Below are 20311 nucleotides of genomic sequence, written 5' to 3' on the forward strand. Positions count from 1 at the left end.
TATAGCTTGGGTCCATGACGTGACTCTGGATGCACCAGCCTCTGTCCAGGGATTTACTGCAGAAGGTATATCTTGGGTCCATGACATGACGCTGGATGCACCAGCCTCTGTCCAGGGATTTATGGCAGAAGGTACAGCTTGGGTCCATGGAGTGACTCTGGAAGCAACAGTCTCTGTCCAGGGATTTACTGCTGGAGGAGCTTGGGTCCATGGAGTGACTCTGGATACACCAGCCTCTGTCGAGGGGTTTACTGCTGGAGGAACAGCTTGGGTCCATGGAGTGGCTCTGGATACACCAGCCTCTGTTGAGGGGTTTACTGCTGGAGGAACACCTTGGGTCCATGGAGTGAATCTGGAAGCACCAGCCTCTGTCCAGGGATTTACTGCTGGAGGAGCTTGGGTCCATGGAGTGACTCTGGATACACCAGCCTCTGTCGAGGGGTTTACTGCTGGAGGAGCTTGGGTCCATGGAGTGACTCTGGATACACCAGCCTCTGTTGAGGGGTTTACTGCTGGAGGAACAGCTTGGGTCCATGGAGTGGCTCTGGATACACCAGCCTCTGTCCAGGGATTTACTGCTGGAGGAACACCTTGGGTCCATGGAGTGAATCTGGATACATCAGCCTCTGTCCAGGGATTTACTGCTGGAGGAACAGCTTGGGTCCATGCAGTGGCTCTGGATACACCAGCCTCTGTCCAGGGATTTACTGCTGGAGGAACACCTTGGGTCCATGGAGTGAATCTGGAAGCACCAGCCTCTGTCCAGGGATTTACTGCTGGAGGAGCTTGGGTCCATGGAATGAATCTGGATATGCCAGCCTCTGTCCAGGGATTTACTGCTGGAGGAACACCTTGGGTCCATGGAGTGACTCTGAAAGCACCAGCCTCTGTCCAGGGATTTACTGCTGGAGGAACACCTTGGGTCCATGCAGTGGCTCTGGATACACCAGCCTCTGTCCAGGGATTTACTACTGGAGGAATACCTTGGGTCCATGGAGTGAATCTGGAAGCACCAGCCTCTGTCCAGGGATTTACTGCTGGAGGAGCTTGGGTCCATGGAGTGAATCTGGATATGCCAGCCTCTGTCCAGGGATTTACTGCTGGAGGAACACCTTGGGTCCATGGAGTGACTCTGAAAGCACCAGCCTCTGTCCAGGGATTTACTGCTGGAGGAGCTTGGGTCCATGGAGTGACTCTGGATACACCAGCCTCTGTCCAGGGATTTACTGCTGGATGAACACCTTGGGTCCATGGAGTGAATCTGGATACACGAGCCTCTATCCAGGGATTTACTGCTGGAGGTACAACTTGGATCCATGGTGTGACTCTGATAGTGGCAGCCTCTGTCCAGCGATTCATAGCAAGAGCCTGACCCTGAGTCAATGCTGTGACTGTGTCACTCTCAAATCGTGTCCATGTTTTAACCACTACAGATTGAATTTGGGTGAATGGTGGGAATATTTCAAAAGTAGACCAAGGATTTACTGTTTTGGCTTGAGTCCAAAATATATCTGATGAAGATAATAACTGTGTCCACAGTTTTTCTCTTGAAGATTCATCCAGGGCCCACACTGTGACTGTATCTGCTACAGACTTTGTCCAGGGAGTTAATGCTGGAGATTCTGTCTGAGTCCAGAGTATAATTCTATCAGTTACAGCCTGTGTGAATGAACTTACTGCTGGATATTCAGCTTGTGTCCATGGTATGACTATGGAAGCTACAGGCTCTATCCAAGGATTTACTGCTGGAGATTCAATCTGAGTCCACAATGTGACTATAGTAGCCTCAGGCTCAATTGATAATTTAAGGGCTGGAGATTTGTACTCTGTCAAGATATTTAGAGCTGGTGATTCAGATTGTGTCCAGGGATTTACTGCTGGAAATTGAACTTGAGTCCAAGTATTTACTGATGGAAATTTAGTCTGTGTCCATTTTGTGACTTTATAAGCTATAGGCTGTGTCCAGTGATTTACAGCTAGAGTGTCAACCTGGGTCCATAGTGGGACTATGGAAGCTATAGCTTCTGTCCAGGGAACTAAGGGTGGAGATTCATACTGAGTCCACATTTTGACTGTACCTACATCAGTGTCCAATGTTTTGGACAACTGCAGTGTCCAAAGTTTTACTTCTGAAAATTGAGATTTGGTGGCTGGTGTGACTTTAACAGATATAGTCTCTATCCAGGGCTTCATGGTTGGAAAAAATCCCATGGTCCATGGTATGGCTGTTTTAGAAACAGTCTCTGTCCAGGTGTTTTCTTCTGGAGATTCATTCTGGGTCCATGGTGTGACTGTGTTATTTTCGGGCTGTGCCCAGAGTTTTACTGCAAGGGATTCAGCCTGGATCCACAGTGTGACTGTAACATTTTCAGGTTGTGTCCAGAGATTTACTGCAGGAGATTCAGCTTGGGTCCATGTTGTGATTGTGTCAGTTTCAGACTGTGTCCATGGGTTGACTGCTGGAGACTCAACCTGAGACCATGATGTAAATGTGTCAGTTTCTGGCTGTGCCCAGGAATTTAATGGTGGGTATCTACCATGGGTCTGCAGTGTGACGAGATTAGTTTTGGGCTGGATCCACAGATTTCTTGTAGCAGATTCAGCCTGGGTCCATGGTGTGACTGTGTCAGTTTCAAACTGTGTCCAGGGATTCATTGCAGGAGATTCAGCTTGGGTCCACAGTGTGACTGTATCAATTTCAAATGTTGTCCAGGGATGTACTGAAGGAGATTCAGCTAGGCTCACTGGTGTTACTGTGTCACTTACAGCATCTGTCCAGGGATTTACTTCTGGGAACTCAACATGAGTCCATGGTGTGATTGTGTCAACTACAGGTTGTGTCCAAGGATTTACTTTTAGAGACTCACCCTGAGTCCACTGTGTGATTGCATCAGTTTCAGACTGTGTCCAGGGATGTACTAGAGGTGATTCAGCTTGGTTCCAGAATATGATTGTATCAGATACTTCCTGTCTCACAGACTTTATTGCTAAAGACTCAGCCAGAGTCAGTGGTGTGATTATGAAAGCTACAGCCTCTGTCCAGGGTTTCACTGATAGAGCCTGATCCTGAGTCAACAGTGTGAAAGCTACAGCATCTATCCAGGGATTTACTGCTACAGATTCAGCCTGATTCCATGGTATTACTGTGGCAACTATAGCCTCTGTCAGTGGATTTACTGCTGACGATTTTGTCTGGGTCCATGGTGTGACAGTGGAAGTTACAGTCTCTGTCCAGGGATTTACTACTGGAGTTTCAGTCTGGGTCCACAATGTGACATCAGCCAATGGGTCTGTCCAGGTTTCTACTGCAGGAAATTCAAACTCAGTAAATGATGTGACTGTATCTGATACAGTTTGTGTCCACTGATTTATTGCTGGAGGTTCACTCTGGGTCCACTGTATTACACTATCAGATATAGGCTCTGTCCAGGGATTTACTGCTATAGAATCAGCCAGAGTCCACAGTGTGTCTACATCAGCTATAGATTGTGTCCATGGATTTACTGCTGGAGATTCAACCTGGATCCATGGTATACCACTATCAGATACAGTCTCTGTCCAGGGGTTTACTGCTGGAGATTCAGCCAGAGTCCATGGTGAAACTATTTCAGTTATAGGTTGTGGCCACAAATTTACTCCTGGAGTTTCTGCCTGGGTCCAAGTTGTATCAGTTTCAGACTGTGTCCAGGGATTTACTTCTAGATTTCCTTTTTTGGTCCACATTGAGGCACTATCAGTTTCATATTGTTTCCAGGAATTTCCTGCTAAAGATTCTGTCAGAGTCCATGTTGTAAGTGTATGAGTTTCAGACTTTTTCCAGGAATGTAATAATGGAGACTCATTCTGAGTACACAGTGTGACTGTATCAGCTATAGGCTGGGTCCAAGAATTTACTGCCAGAGATTCAGCGTGGGTCCACTGTGTGCCTGCCCCAGCTACAGTATCTATCCAGGGATTTACTGTTGGAGATTCAGCCTGAGTCCACAGTAGGACTGTGTTAGTTTCAGACTGTGTCCAGGGATTTACTGCTGGAGACTCAGCCTGCATCCATGGTGTGACTATATCACTTTCAGTCTGTGTCCAGGGGTTTATTGCTGGGGATTCAGCCTGCATCCATGGTGTATCAGCTATAATTTTCACCCAAGGAAGTACTTCTGAAGGTTCATCCTGGGCCCACTGTGTGACTGTATCAGCTATAGGCTGTGTCCAAGGATTTATTCCTACGGACTCATCCTGGGTCCATGATATGACTGTATCATTTTCAGACCATATCCAGGGATTCACTGCTGGAGAGTCAGCCTGTGTCCACATGGCTGTGTCAGCTATAGTTTTTGTTGAGGAATTTATTTCTGAAGGTTCACCCTGGGTCCACTGAGTGACCGTATCATCTACAGGCTGTGTCCAGAGATTTGCCGCTGTCAGTTCAGGCTGAGTCCACTGTGTGACCATATGAGATAAAGGATACATCAAGAGCTTTTGTCCTGGAAATTCAGTCTTTGCCCATGTTGTGACAGTATCAACTAAAATCTCTGTCCAAAGATTTATTGCTGGAACTTCTCCCTGGGTTGAGAGTATAGCTGTTTCAGTTTCAGACTGTGCCCAGGGATTAACTTCTGGATTCTCATCCTGCACCCATGCCCATGGTGTTGATGTATCAGCTTCATTTTGTGTCCCAAGATTGATTATACCCACATCTGGCTGAATCCAAGGTCTTGTATCAGATTCAGATTGCATCCAGAATCTAACTTTATCACCTTCAAGGTCATCCCAGGGCCTTACAGTATAAATGCCATGTTGTATCCAGGCTCTTAGCTTGTCTCCCACAGGCTGGTTCCAGGGCCTGACTATTTTTGTTTTGGACTGTATCCAGTGGTGGGCTGTTTGGGATACTGGCTCTGTCCATGTTGTGGCTATCTCTACTTGAGTCGGAAACCAATGTCTGACACTGTCAGTCTCAGATTTAGCCCAAAGCCTGGCTATATTACCTTCAGGTTGGGTCCAGGAGTGGGCTGTTTGAAATTCTGTCTCAACCCAAGGTTTGAATGTATGCATCTGACTCTGCAGCCAAGATCTGACTCTATCAGCTTCAAGCTCAGACCAGGAAATGGTTGTTTGAGATTCGGATTGGCTCAATGATCTGACTGTATTGGTTTGAATTTGCAACCAAAGTCTAGCTGCCTCAGCTTCAGGCCCTGTCCATGGTGTAACTGTATTAACTTTAGACTGTGTCCAGATTCTTAATATTGATGCTTCAGGCTTCATCCATGATCTCACTATATCAACCTCAGGCTGAGTCCAAGGGTAGAGTGTTTGAAAGTCTGGCTGGGACCTAGCTCTCCTTTGATTAGACCTAATCCATGACCAGGATCTGGCTGTACCAGCTTTAGGCTTGTTCCCAAGCCTGACTGTTTTAATATCAGTGTGGGTCATGGATCTAATCATATCTGCTTCTGGCTGAGTCCAATGTTTGTCTTTACCATTTTCAGTCTGGGCTCTAGGTCTGACTATTTGAAACTTAGGTTGAATCCAGGGTCTGTTTCTTTCAGTTTTAGTCTGTAACCATGGTCTGATTATATTTGATTTCAGCTGAGTTAGTGGGTTTATTCTTTGGGTTTCTTGCTGGGTCCAAGTTTGGACTATGTCAGCTTCAGGTATAGTCCAGGGTCTGACTGTATCAGCATTAGACTGAATAAAAGGCATAATTACATTTGTAATAGTTTGTATCAAAAACCAGGTTGTATCTTCAGTTTGAATCTGGGGTTTGACCATAATAGACTCATGTTTACTCAATGGACTTATTCTATCCACTTGACTTGATACTTTGATCAGACTAGTTTTATATTGTGCCCAAGACTTAATAGTGTTGCTTGCAGATGGAACCCAAGTAAGAGGCATATTAAGTGCTGAAGAAGTCCATAGCTGAGGTGACTTAGATTCAGGGTGAATCCAGTATTCATTAGTCTTTTCTACAAGTTCTTGGGATCCATCTAAATTTAAGACTGACTGAAACCAGGGTTCTAAGGTAAGAGTTCCTATAGGATACTGAGATCCATCTGCATTTAGTGTGGAATGAGTCCAGAATTCATTTTTATTAACTGTTAAAGGAACCCATGCATTCAAGTTATAAGTTACTGTTTTAAAAGAAGTGTGAACTCTATCAACTACATGGTGTATTTTGCTTCCAATATTCTCTTCACTAGATTGGATTTGCATCACTGTTCCTGTTTTATCAAGTACAGAATGTGTCCAAGGTCCAACATCAGGGGTGATTTCTAACCACGGTTTAGCTAGAATTTGACCATGGAAAGGAACCTTACTAGACTGAACTTGAGACTGTACAGTATTAACCCCAGAAAGAAGTTGGGACCCATCTATGCCACTTGAAAACAAAAGCCAGGATATAGCAGAATTAACTAGTGGTAGAGTATGAAGCCCAATTATACCAGCTAAAGGATTAACCCAGGAGTTTACTGAATTGGTCATAGTCTGGTATTGATATTTCATTTTATCTTTCAGAGAAAGGTCCTGGGGTATAAATTCATCAGGTATTCGAGGCTTTGGGGGTCCAGAAAGAACCAAAGTTTCAGAAGTATCAGTTATTGGGGTATTCCAGGGCTCAAACATATCAGAAGGATCCCGTTGTTTGGTAACAAGAGAGGTCCAAGATTGTATCATTGGGAATTTGATAGTTGAGGGTAGCTGACTAGTTTGAAGGTGTGACTGTCTACTGACAAGAAAAGAGTCTCTATTATTTGAACGGAAAAATACAGGAGAAGGATTCCGGCGCTGTCTGTTCAGTGGGGAAGTGCCTAATCTTCTCTTCCATGTCTGAACAGAGAATCCATGGGAGGTCAAAATGGCAGTGCCCCTGTTCAGGGTAAGCCTGTCTTGTGGGCCATGTTCTACACCAGAAGTAAAACTGCAGGGTATGGAAAAAATCGGATCCAACGGCTTCTGGGATGTCTTGATAAGCCATTTCATCCAAGATAAATATGGGGCTGTCTTGATGACAAGAATAGGGTTGTAACAGGCCATTGAGGACTCACTGACCAGGCCTACCAGTTCCCAGCGGTTGCCAAAGAGGCAGAGAACAGGACTACCCTGCTGTACCTGAATGATGAAAAAAATGTAAGGCATATTTATATGAGACAAACAGGCAGATACATAAACATACAGAGTAAACATATATTAAAATATATGTAACATAAGCCATATATAAATATATGATATATATTAATTATAAGATATATGGCTACATATATACATTGTAAAAAGGTTATATATTATATACATAATATTGTCTATATGTACATTGAAATACGTACAATTTATGTATTTCTCTACCACATACCCATATGACATGGTGCACAATAATAAATGTTACCTGGTGTATACTTCACAAAACTCCAGAATATGACTTACACGTAAGCGTAACTCCAGTTAAAAGAGAAAAACCAAATGGCAGAGGGTTTTTAGAGAAAACTTCCAGACTCTAAATAGCAATTACATATTCAACATTCCTTATTTGGATATCACTTATTCCCTTTGCTGAATATTTTTAGGCAAGGCACAACTTATACAATCATATGTAATGACTGTGTTTATCCTTATCACCTCCACTGCCATTACTGTGGTTCAAGTTGTCATCGTTTCTTATTTTCAAGCCATTGTCATACCCAACCTTATTCCATGCTTTCTTCTCCTCCTGGCAAGTCAAAGTCTTTCTTAATTAGTTTCTGATCTCAGCTCAAATTTTTCCTTTGTTCATTTTGGTACCATTATATTTGCTTCATTCTTCACAGAAATTTTTCCACAGTAGTTTCCTCTGCCTGGAATTGCATTTGATTGATTTCTCAAGCGCTTTAGGTTTTTGGTCAAATAGAACATTTTTAAAGACGTTCTGCATTTCTCCTTTTTTGATAGCACATTTTCATCATTTTGCTATCACCAATTGTTTTCTTAAAAGTATGTTTTATACCCTCAACATTTTACTCTTCTATTTCATTCCCATAATTTGCAAGCTTCATAAGGATAAGGATAATTATATGCTTTTTTAAAATGCTAAATTCTAGCATAGCACTAAATCATGTTTAGGCATTTAATATTTAATGAATGAATAATTTCTTATTGTTTTTTTCAGTTCATGCCAGATCAGAGGAAATAAATGTGAAGAGTACAAAGATACTTTTTAATAGACTTGGTTAGAGTCCTAAATAAATCTGGCTTCTTTAATTTTAAAGGCCATCTTTCATACCACCTTTCAGAACAGAAAATGTGTGATTCTTCTAAAATGCATCTTTTTGTATTAAAATCTTTCTGTGACTCCAAGGACTTCAACAATCAAGTCAATGGACCATTACTTTGTAATATGGTCAAAGCGATTTTTTTCCTCATTTTTTAAAATGATTTTATTTATTTAACAGAGATAGAGACAGTCAGTGAGAGAGGGAACACAAGCAGGGGGAGTGGGAGAGGAAGAAGCAGGCTCATAGCAGAGGAGCCTGATGTGGGGCTCGAACCCAGAACGCCGGGATCACGCCCTGAGCCGAAGGCAGACGCCCAACCGCTGTGCCACCCAGGCGCCCCTATTTTTTTCCTCATTTTTTGAATATTTTTCTTACCACCATGTGCCCCTACACATTTTACCATTCAAATATTTTCTATGAATTAAATGGTTGTTACATTTACACATCTTGTCTCTATTGTGAAGAGCTACTTTCCTCTCAAAATTTTAAGCATCCCCTTTACCTAGCCAAACGTATGTATAATTGTATCTCCACTGTTCACAATAAAGATTTCTATAAGAAAATTAACAAAATTATATCATACCAAAATATTGCACTATTCTCTATCAAATCATAGACTCTGGTGACTGGGCCCAGGCTGGGATCTTCTAAGAACTGGAACCAGGCCTGTTTTCTCTCTGTACCTATTAATTTGTAATGTACCATGCTGCGGTTACCTTGTCTTGCTTAATTTCAAGCTCCTCAAATATTGATTTCAACATTGTTTCTTTCTTTGGTCTTTTGGGCTTGACAAAGTTTTGGCAATATGTTTGTGAAGAAGAATTTGATATCATATCCCTTTTTCATAATGTATTCTAACATCCTCCTTATTTGTAAATTTCAATGTTTTTACTTTTGCCTCTCTTATTTTGTTTTGCCTTAAATTTGTTTGTTGCCATTTGGGACTTTTTAAATTTTATCTGTGTTACAAACTAAATATTACTCTTTCTAAAATGTATTACATGATCCCCTTGTTGAGCTTTAGAAAAAAATGCCACCGTATTCTTTAAAAATATATATTGGTAGCAGGTACTCCTCATCACTAATTCTATGTTACAATATTTTTGTAGCTTCAGGATGGAGGGATAATAATTATATCTCATAACTGAAGACTTTTAAGTAAATACTCAGTTTGTATTTGTAAAACAAAATTCTTATTCTATTCTAACAATCCAAGGATAACCTGTTCTTCCCATTTCTTCAAACATACTTTAGCAAGTTTTCTAATTCTGAAATTTTATTGATGTAAATATTTCTGCTTTTTTGTGATCTTAACAATAAATACATCTCTGAATCTTTTTTGACATGTATTTATGATTATATAATCACATAAACATTACATCTGTAACTGCATGAGAAAGTAAAGAAACTTTCTTTTTTATTAAAGGAATAATAGTAAACATGTTATCTAAACCTCTTAAATTTTTAAGTGCACAGTATAAGATTCTTAACTATATATACTAGATTGTTCAGATCTCCAGAACTTATTCAATTTACATAAATGAACTTGTATCCATTTTATATTTTAAATACACTTTTACATCTCCCCGCAATAGTAACTTTGCCCTTATATAGTAAGTACCCAGCAGTCTTCTTGTGGCTGACTCCAGATGCATAAATTGTTACTTTTAGTCAAGTGAATATGTTGGTGGTGGCAGAATGAGAGATCCAGCAGCTTAACTGACAGCTTCTTGATACTGGTGCCAAAGTTATTGTGGTCTTAAGGAATAGAAATAGAAAGGACTATGAGTTATGGGCTGTTACATTATATGATCTATTACTAGATTGGTATAGCTTTCAATCTTTTAATTACACAAAATTATTGACATATTCTGACTTCTCTTTTCCTACCATCTTATCTCATACAACTTATCTCACACTTTCTTGGATTTTTTAGCTGTTCCTAAATCCTTCTTAATAGAACACAGAATATTATAACCCATGATATTGTCACTTTACCTTCTCTACTCCATGTAAAGTGGAGTAATATGGATTTAATTATTTACCAGATTTTTTTAACTCCTATTTTATTTTCCATTATTTTGCTTTCCTTTTTCTGTATCATTATACGAGCTACATTTATGATATGACAGAATATGACTCTTGTGGCTTACTCTGATATTGGTATACCCTGCAGTGTCTGTATTGGCAGTTATAACAGCTCTTCCAGAAGATGTTATAAGTGTGATAAAGTGGTATTTTTTCCCTCCTGATAGGGTACTGCAGGAGGACCACTCCTATGTCTCCTTTGACTGGATCTGTTCCACCTTGTGCAGCAAAACTGGGGTGCAGGCATATTTTATGGCCAAGTAAGATATCTTCTTGGTCAATGACTCCTGAAATGTCAGAATGCAAATGTTTCCTAAAAGAATAGAAAAGTGAAAAACAGCATAATGAAATAATACTGAAAAGAAAACATTTCATTAAACTTCCATTTCTGCTGAAATATTAATGTAAAGCTTTTGCTTGCTTAGCAATGTAATCCAACAAATTTCTATTTACATCCCTGTAAAATGATGCTCTACAATATACACTGAATAGAATTTGATTTTAGAATGCCAAGCTTCATTTTTTTAAAGATTTTATGTATTTGACAGAGAGAGACACAGTGAGAGAGGGAAACACTAGCAGGGGGAGTGTGAGAGGGAGAAGCAGGCTTCCTGCTGAGCAGGACCCCAATGCGGGGCTCGATCCCAGGACCCTGGGATCATGACCTGAGCCGAAATCAGAGGCTTAAAGACTAAACCACCCAGGCACTCCTCAAGCTTCATTTGTAATATATTATTTTCCAAAGACAAAGTCCCTTGAATGCATCAATATCTAATGCAAATCCACCCCCAAATTACTAGAAGTTATAGAGCAATTCAGTACTGTGGCGGGATTCAAAATCAATGCTCAGAAATCAGTTGCATTTCTACACGCGAACAATGAGACTGAAGAAAGAGAAATTAGGGAATCTATTCCATTTACAATAGCACCAAAAATCATAAGTTATCTCGGAATTAACTTAACCAGAGACGTAAAGGATCTATATTCTAGAAACTATAAATCACTCTTGAAAGACATTGAAGAAGACACAAAAAATGGAAAAATATCCCATGCTCATGGAACGGAAGAATTAACATAGTTAAAATGTCCATGCTACCCAGAGCAATCTACACTTTCAATGCCATCCTGATCAAAATACCAATGACATTTTTCAAAGAACTGGAACAAACAGCCCTTAAATTTGTGTGGAACCAGAAAATGCGCCGAATCGCCAAGGAATTGTTGAAAAGGAAAAACAAAGCTGGGGGCATCACGTTGCCGGATTTCAAGCTGTACTACAAAGCTGTGATCACAAAGACTGCATGGTACTGGCACAAAATCAGACACATAGACCAATGGAAAAGAATATAGAACCCAGAAATGGCTCTTTGGGCAACTAACCTTTGACAAAGCAGGAAAAAACATCCGGTGGAAAAAAGACAGTCTCTTCAATAAATTGTGCTGGGAAAATTGGTCAGCTACATGCAAAAGAATGAAACTTGACCACTCTCTCACACCATACACAAAGATAAATTCCAAATGGATGAAAGACCTCGACGTGAGACAGAAATTCATCAAAATCCCAGAGGAAAACAGAGGCAGCAATCTCTAAGACATCGGCCACAGCAGCTTTTTTCATGACACATCCCCAAAGGCAAGAGAAACAAAAGATAAAATGAACTTGTGGGACTTCATCAAGATAGAAAGCTTCTGCACAGCCAAGGAAACAGTCAAAAAAGACTAAGAGGCAGTCAGAAATGGGAGAAGATATTTCAAATGACACTACAGATAAAAGATTAGTATCTAAGATCTACAAAGAACTTCTCAAACTCAATACACGGGAAACAAATAATCAAATCAAAAATGGGCAGAAGACATGAATAGACACTTTTCCAATGAAGACATACAAATGGCAAACAGATGCATGAAAAAATGTTGAAAATCATTAGCCATCAGGGAAATTCAAATCAAAACCACACTGAGATACCACCTTATGCCAGTTAGAATGGCAAAAATTGACAACGCAAGAAACAACTATTGCTGGAGAGGATGTGGAGAAAAGGGATCCCTCCGACATTGTTGGTGGGGATGCAAGTTGGTACAGCCACTCTGGAAAACAGTGTGGAAGTCCCTTAAAAAGTTAAAAATTGAGCTACCCTATGACCCAGGCATTGCACTACTGGGTATTTACCCCAAAGATACAGACGTAGTGAAGAGAAGGGCCATATGCACCCCAATGTTCATAGCAGCATTGTCCACAATAGCCAAAGCGTGGAAGGAACAGAGATGCCCTTCAACAGATGACTGGATTAAGAAGTTGTGGTCCATATATACAATGGAATATTACTCAGCTATCAGAAAGAACGAGTTCTCAACATTTGCTACAACATGGACGGAACTAGAGGAGATAATGCTAAGTGAAATAAGTCAAGCAGAGAAAGAAAATTATCATATGGTTTCACTCATTTTTTGAACATAAGAAGTAGGAAGATCGGTAGGAGAAGAAAGGGAAGAAAGGGGGGTAAACAGAAGGGGGAATGAACCACAAGAGACTAGGGACTCTGGGAAACAAACAGAGCTTTAGAAGGGATGGGAGATGGGCTAGCCTGGTGATGGGTAATAAGGAGGACACGTATTGCATGGTTCACTGGGTGTTATACACAAGTAATGAATCATGGAACTTTACATCAATAACTTGAGATGTATAGTATGGTGAGTATAACATAAAAAATTACTCTTAAAGTAATTTTGACAAACAAATATAAAATGTATACATAACTATGATCCCTTTATCATTACTCTAGATGTACTTACAATTTACTCAGACAGCTGGCTGTGGAAAGGATCCACCACCGACTCAGAATAATGCCCTGGCAGGTTTCAGCCATGGACACTAGCCATGGGATGTTGCTGGACGCTGTCAATGGGGCAATCGTTGGGGTCAATGAGGTTAACCACTGCTTTTGAGAACTGGGTACTAAAAGGCCAGATAGGGAGGGGAAGAGGTAATTATAACATGAAAAACAACATCTTGCTGAATGATTAATGAGATTTGTCATCCTATCTTTTGTTTGTTGAAGATGAGAAATAAGAAAATATAGAGAAGAATGAGAAAGGTAAATGAAAGATTATATAAGGTAAATGTAAGATTAAGTAAAAGAGAAGCATGAATAAGCAGCAGGAAATGAGATAAACAGAAGATATTTTAAAAAGTTAGGTAAAATCAAAAATATTCTCCCCAGTAATAAGACAAACAAGAAGAGGAAAAAAAATTCCATTTATGTGTAACTTACCACCACAGCAGTGAAAAAACAATCCCCATAACTGGTAGAAGCAAAGTGGAGATCTCATGTTGGCTCAAGTGGAAGTGAATGCAAGATAGGGTTCTAGTCGAGTTGCTGCCAGGGTTGAGATTGAAATTATAGCATATAGAATGTCTGACATCATAATACGTATTTATGAGATAACTGCCTTCTTCTCTTATAATTACCCAACCAGAAATGTTACACATAACAAATTTATTAAAGTTAAATGTAATTTAAAAATTAAAACAAACTTTTATTTAGTTCAATATTAACTTTCATTTTTGGAGTGAGACAATGAATATCCCATTCCCACACCTTGTAAAGAATATCATCTATTTGGTATTACCATGTAACTTTACTTACCTTCTACATATACATAATAATTAAAAGAATTAAACCCATATGTGCTAAGAGAGAAATAAGTTTATAAAATACCGATCAATAATAGATTAAAATAACTTACAGATCAGTATAGAAAATGATAGAAATTACAACTGTAGAAAATTATCTCAACAGCTGCAAATACTTCTCTCTGATGACAATCTCAGGCAAAGAGCAACAATTCAAAAAATATTTACCCAGGGGCGCCTGGGTGGCACAGCGGTTGAGCGTCTGCCTTCGGCTCAGGGCGTGATCCCAGCGTTATGGGATCGAGCCCCACATCAGGCTCTTCCGCTATGAGCCTGCTTCTTCCTCTCCCACTTCCCCTGCTTGTGTTCCCTCTCTCGCTGGCTGTCTCTATCTCTGTCGAATAAATAAATAAAATCTTTAAAAAAAAAATTTTTACCTAATCTCATTTGGAGTGTGCCATAAGTTGAACACATCATAGGATTTTCAATTCAGTGGAGGAATATATTGGTTAAGGTTAGTTTCTGCTATACTGGACAGAAAATATAAAATCAATTATATAAAAATAAATATATATTTCATATGAGCTACCTGTGAAATCAGCTTCATGATTTTATTTGAGCTCATTCTATCATTCTGTTCACCAATTTTATTACTTGAATTCCATCCTGAAAATGACTAAAAAATGCTTTATCTCTACCATGTCCTCATTCAAAACAGCAATTAAAAACACAGAAGAGAGGGCAAGGGCAAAATCTAATGTCTTCCATTTAAGTCTTTATTCCATTTTGAGTTATTTTTGTGTATGGTGTAAGGAAATAGTCCAGTTTCATTCTTCTGCATGTGGCTGTCCAGTTTCCCAGAACCATTTATTGAAGACAGTCTTTTTTTCCATTGGATATTCTTTTTTTTCCTTTTTTTAATAATAATTTTTTATTATGTTATGTTAATCACCATACAGTACATCCCTAGTTTTTGATGTAGTGTTCCATGATTCATTACTTGCGTATAACACCTAGTGCTCCATGCAATATGTGCCCTCCTTACTGTCCATCACCAGTCTATCCCATTCCCCCACCCCCCTCCCCTCTGAAGCCCTCAGTTTGCTTCTCAGAGTCCATAGTCTATCACGGTTCATTCCCCCTTCTGTTTACCCACCCTTCATTCTTCCCTTTCTTTTCCATTGGATATTCTTTCCTACTTTGTTGAAGATTGGTTGACCATAGATTTGAGAGTCCATTTCTGGGCTCTCTATTCGGTTCTATGGATCTATGTGTCTGTTTTTGTGCTGGTACGATACTGTCTTTTTTTTTTAATAATAATTTTTTATTATGTTATGTTAGTCACTATACAATGCATCCTTAGTTTTTGACGTAATGTCAGTACCATACCGTCTTGATGATGACAGCTTTGTCATACAGCTTGAAGTCTGCCTTGTGATGCCTCCAGCTTTTTCTTTTTTCCTCCCCAATGTATCTTTTATCTTTTATTTTTTATTATGTTATTTAGTCACCATACAGCACTTCATTAGTTTTTGATGTAGTGTTCCATGATCATTTGCTCATTACACCACATGCCCTCCTTAATACCCATCACGGGGCTAGCCCATCCCCCTACCTCTGTCTCCCCCCTTTAGTTCTCTGTTCCTTCTCCTAATGTCCTCCGTGCTATTCCTTATATTCCACATATAAGTGAAACCATATGGTGATGGTCTTTTTCTGCTTGACTATTTCACTTAGCATAATCTCCTCCAGTCTTGTCCATGTTGATCCAAATGGTGGGTAATCATCCCTTCTGATGGGTGAGTAATATTCCATTGTATGTATGGACCACATCTTAATCCATTCGTCTGTTGAAGGGCATCTCGACACCTTCCACAGATTGGCTATAGTGGACATTGCTGCTATGAATGTTGGGGTGCAGGTGCCCCTTCTTTTTACTACATCTTTATCTTTGGGGTAAATATCCAGTAGTGCATTGTTGGGTCATACGATAGCTCTATTTTTAAATTTCTGAGGAACTTCCATACTGTTTTCCAAAGTGGCTGTACCAACTTGTATTCCCACCAACAGTGTAAGATGGTTTCCCTTTTTCCACATCCTCTCCAACATTTGTTGTTTCCTGCCTTGTCAATTTTTGCCATTCTAACTGGTGTAAGGTGGTATCTCAGTGTGGTTTTGATTTGACTTTCCCCGATGGCTAATGATTTTGAACATTTTTTCATGCGTCTGTTAGCCATTTGTACATCTTCTTTGGAGAAGTGTCTGTTCAATGAGAGACTATGGACTCTGGGAAACAAACTGAGGGCTTCAGGGGGGGATGGGATAGGCTGGTGATGGGTATTAAGGAGGGCACGTGTTGCATGGTGCACTGGGTGTTATACGCAAGTAATGAATCATGGAACTTTACACCAAAAACTGGGGATGTACTGTATGGTGACTAGCATAATATAATAAAAATATTATTATTAAAAAAGAAGCGTCTGTTCATGTCTTCTGCCCATTTTTTGACTTGATTATTTGTTTTTTGGGTGTTGAGTTTGAGAAGTTCTTTATAGATCTTAGATACCAGCCTTTTATCTGTAATGTCATTTGCAAATATCTTCTCCCATTCTGTGGGTTGCCTCTTTGTTTTGTTGACTGTTTCCTTTGCTGTGCAGAAGCTTTTTGTCTTGATGAAGTCCTAAAAGTTCATTTTAACTTTTGTTTCACTTGCCTTTGGAGATGGGTCACAGTTGCTGTCGCTGATGTCAAAGAGGTTGCTGCCTGTGTTCTCCTCTAGGATTTTAATGGATTCTTGTCTCACATTGAAGTCTTTTATCCATCTAGAGTTTATCTTTGTGTATGGTGTGAGAGCATGGTCCAGTTTCATTCCTCTGTACATAGCTGTCCAATTTTCCCAGCACCATTTATTGAAGAGACTGTCTTTTTTCAATTGGATGTTTTTTCCTGCTGTGTCAAAGATTAGTTGACCATAGAGTTGAGGGTCCATATCTGGGCTCTCTATTCTGTTCCATAGGTCTATGTGTCTGTTTGTGTGCCAGTACCACGCTGTCTTGGTGATCACAGCTTTTCTTTTTCAAGATAGCTTTGGCTACTTGGGGTCTTTTCTGGTTCTGTACATATTTTACGCTTGTTCTAGCTCCGTGAAGAATGATAGTGGTATTTTGATAGGGATTTCATTACATGTGTAGGTTGTTTTGGGAACCATGGACATTGTAACAATGTTTTGTATTCCTGTCCATGAGAATGGAATATTTTTCCATTTCTTTGTGTCTCCTTCATTTTTTTTTTCATAAGTGTAATTACTTCAGAGTACTGATGTCTTATTCTTTGGTTAGGTTTATTCATAGGTATCTTATGGTTTTGTTGTAATTATAAATGGGATCAATTTCTTTTCTTTCTTTCTTTTTTATTATGTTCAGTTACCCAGCATATAGTACATCATTAGTTTTTGATGTAGTGTTCAACGATTCCTTAGTGGCATATAACACCCAATGCTCATCACAACAGATGCTCTCCTAAATACCCTAGAGAAGAACACAGGGAGCAACCTCTTGAACCTCAGCTGTATCAACTTCTTACTGGACATGTCTCTGGGGACAAGGGAAACAAAACCTAAAAGAACTTTTGGGACTTCGTCAAGATATAAAGTTCTTGCACAATGAAGGAAACAATTGACAAGGCAGAAAGGTAACCAATGGAATGGGAGAGGATATTTGCAAATGACATATCTGATAAAGGGTTAGTATCCAAAGTCTATAAAGAAATGATCAAATTCAACACCCTAAAAATAAAAAGTCCAGTTAAGAAATGGGCAGAAGACAGGAACAAACATTTTTCCAAAGAAGACATAAAGATGACCATCAGATACATGAAAAGATCCTCATCATCAGGGAAATACAAATCAAAACTACACTGAGAATTCACCTCACACCTGTCGGAATGGCTAACATAAACAACACAAGAAACAACAGGTGTTAGTGATGATGCAGAGAAAGGGAACCCTTTTACAGTGTTGATGGAAATGCAAACTGGTAAAGCCTGTCTGGAAAATAGTATGAAGTTTCCTTAAAAAGTTAAGAATAGAGCTACCTTACGACTCAGCAATTGCACTACTAGGTATTTATCCAACAGATACAAAAGTAGGGATTAAAAGGGGCACATGCACCCCAATGTTTATAGCAGCATTAAATTCAAAAGCCTAACTATGGAAAGAGCCCTAATGTCCACTGAGTAATGAATGGATAAGGAAGATGTGATATACATATACAATGGAATATTACCTGCCATCAAAAATAATGAAATCTTGCTTTTTGCAATGACATGGATGGAACAATACGATATTATGTTAAGCGAAATAAGTCAGTCAGAGAAAGACAAATAGCATATGATTTCACTCATATGTGGAATTAAGAAACAAAACATATGAACACAGGGAAAGGGGAAAAAAGAGAGGGAGGGAAACCATAGGTGTTCAACTATAGAGAACAAACTAAGGTTGTTGGAGGTGAGGTAGGTGGAGGATGGGTTAAATGGGTGATGAATAGTAAGGAGGGACTTGTGATGAGCACTGGGTGTTACATGTAAGGGGTGAATCACTTCCTGAAATCAACATTACACTATATGTTAATTAACTTGAATTTAAATAAAAACTTTAAAAAAGACTAATGTCTTCCAGCAGATTTAGATATTAAAAAACTCAATGAGTAGTCTTTTCATGTATTTCCACAGCAACCCCAACTGTTTCTTTTTTCCTTCCCCTTTCCTCTAGTCTGTGAAAGGCACTGCTCTAATAACTTAAGCTTTATGACAGCCCTCAAAATGTCTAAAGGTAATAAACTTATAAAGTGATAATTTTTATATTAAAAATTAGTAAAAATGAGAGCACAATGCTATAATAACAAATAATGGATTCACTGATTTTAAGTGCTATTAAGCTAATGCTTGTATTGAAATCTGGGTTAAGGATAAAATTAAGCGAACAAAATAGGACTAGGAATGGAGTTCCTACTCTTGGTTTAGAGGCCTATGTGGGGAAAAAAACATTCAGTGTTGAAGACATTTAAGGAAAGCCAGTGTAAATAAAGTAAAAAGAAGAGAGTGGAAGCAACATAAAGCTAGAGAGGAAGATATTCACCCAATGTTAACAAAACCATAATGCCCCCTACCCATAACAGTGACAGGGGTTTTTATACTGGGTTTTTAATTATTCTACAAGGTAACTAGAAAAGATGGTGGAGTAGGAAGACCCTAAACTCACCTCATCCCATACACATACCAAGATAACAGCTACTTCAGTACACCCAACTTAGAAAAGGACTCAAAGACTAGCAGATCAGACTTTTCACAGTTAATCATGGAAAAGAGGCCATACCAAAAAGGGTAGAAGGGGAAAAGACATGGTGGGGAATAAGTTCTTGATGAAACACCAAAATGGGAGGGACACCACAAGCATGGAGAAGAAACAGAATAGACCCCACACAAGGTATTGTAGACATGGTGGACCTGCACTGGGAAGATGAGTCCCCATATAATTTGACTTCAAAAATCAGAGTTTAATTTTCTCAGATGTTACAATAAGTGGTACTTAACTCTGTGCACTTTAAAAATCAGCAGGCACAGCTCTGGGAGAGCCAGAGGGCAAGAAGAAACTGAGTCTATGGCCTTAAAGAAACAGCTCCCTTGAAATATAGTACAGCAACAGCAATTTGAAAAACTACTAGGGTACACAGGAAGGAAATGTATTTACTAATCTCAGAACATGTGCTGGAAGGGCAGTGACCTTTACGAGACTTTTCAAAGAACAAAAGAAGTGACATGTGCCACTTCCCTCACACCTTGAGTCTAGATACCCAGACACATGCAAGAATCCGTGCAAACACTCTCCACCCAGACTGCTAACATCACCTGCCCCATTTGCCTATGCTCCGGTGGATCCACTGCATTCAACCTGCCCCATTCAACTATTATCCATCTAAAGTTGCTCTTGCCCCAAAAGACTGTTGCAAGGAGCCTGAGCAGCAATTGGTGCCACTCCAAAGTGATCCTGCCATATGGTAATGGGAACACAACCATGTGAATGCAGTCCAGCAAATGTGCTGAAGACAGCCATCTGGCATAACCCAAATACAAGTCCATGCTGGCTCCACACGACTCCTTAATAGCACAGGCACCAAACCTTGCCACTGCACCCACAGCAGAGAAAAGGGGAACACTGAAGCCAACTGAAGTGAAGGTAAATAAGCCTCGACCACAATATAGCACAAATGCAGGAACAAATAGGAGATACTCAGGTACCCTAGGGGATACTGCACTACAGAGCAATACAAAACTTCTTCTTAAG

General features: G+C 39.7%; 1 protein-coding gene across 1 annotated transcript; it reads right to left on the reverse strand.

Annotated features, from left to right (window-relative positions):
• Positions 1-619: 619 nt before the first annotated feature.
• LOC148107024 (uncharacterized) lies at positions 620-13664 on the reverse strand. Its single transcript, XM_087859304.1, has 6 exons — positions 13607-13664; positions 13128-13290; positions 10400-10647; positions 9868-10004; positions 4027-7110; positions 620-1261 (listed from the first exon to the last, which is right to left on the reverse strand). Exons 1-6 carry the CDS (start codon positions 13662-13664, stop codon positions 620-622), a joined length of 4332 nt encoding a protein of 1443 aa, XP_087715430.1.
• Between the last annotated feature and the right edge of the window lie 6647 nt (positions 13665-20311).

Source organism: Ursus americanus, chromosome 37 (genome assembly GCF_024610735.1).
Source record: "Ursus americanus isolate L20-20 chromosome 37, mUrsAme1.1.p, whole genome shotgun sequence".
NCBI classification, from domain to species: Eukaryota; Metazoa; Chordata; class Mammalia; order Carnivora; family Ursidae; genus Ursus; species Ursus americanus.

Coding starts and splice junctions, on each gene's coding strand:
- LOC148107024 (XM_087859304.1), bottom strand. CDS start 13,664: ATGAGATCTCCACTTTGCTTCTACCAGTTATGGGGATTGTTTTTTCAC. Junction 10,648..13,127: donor GCCAGCTGTCTGAGTAAATT/GTAAGTACATCT, acceptor CTATTCTTTTAG/GAAACATTTGCATTCTGACA. Junction 10,005..10,399: donor CAGGGTATACCAATATCAGA/GTAAGCCACAAG, acceptor CTATTCCTTAAG/ACCACAATAACTTTGGCACC.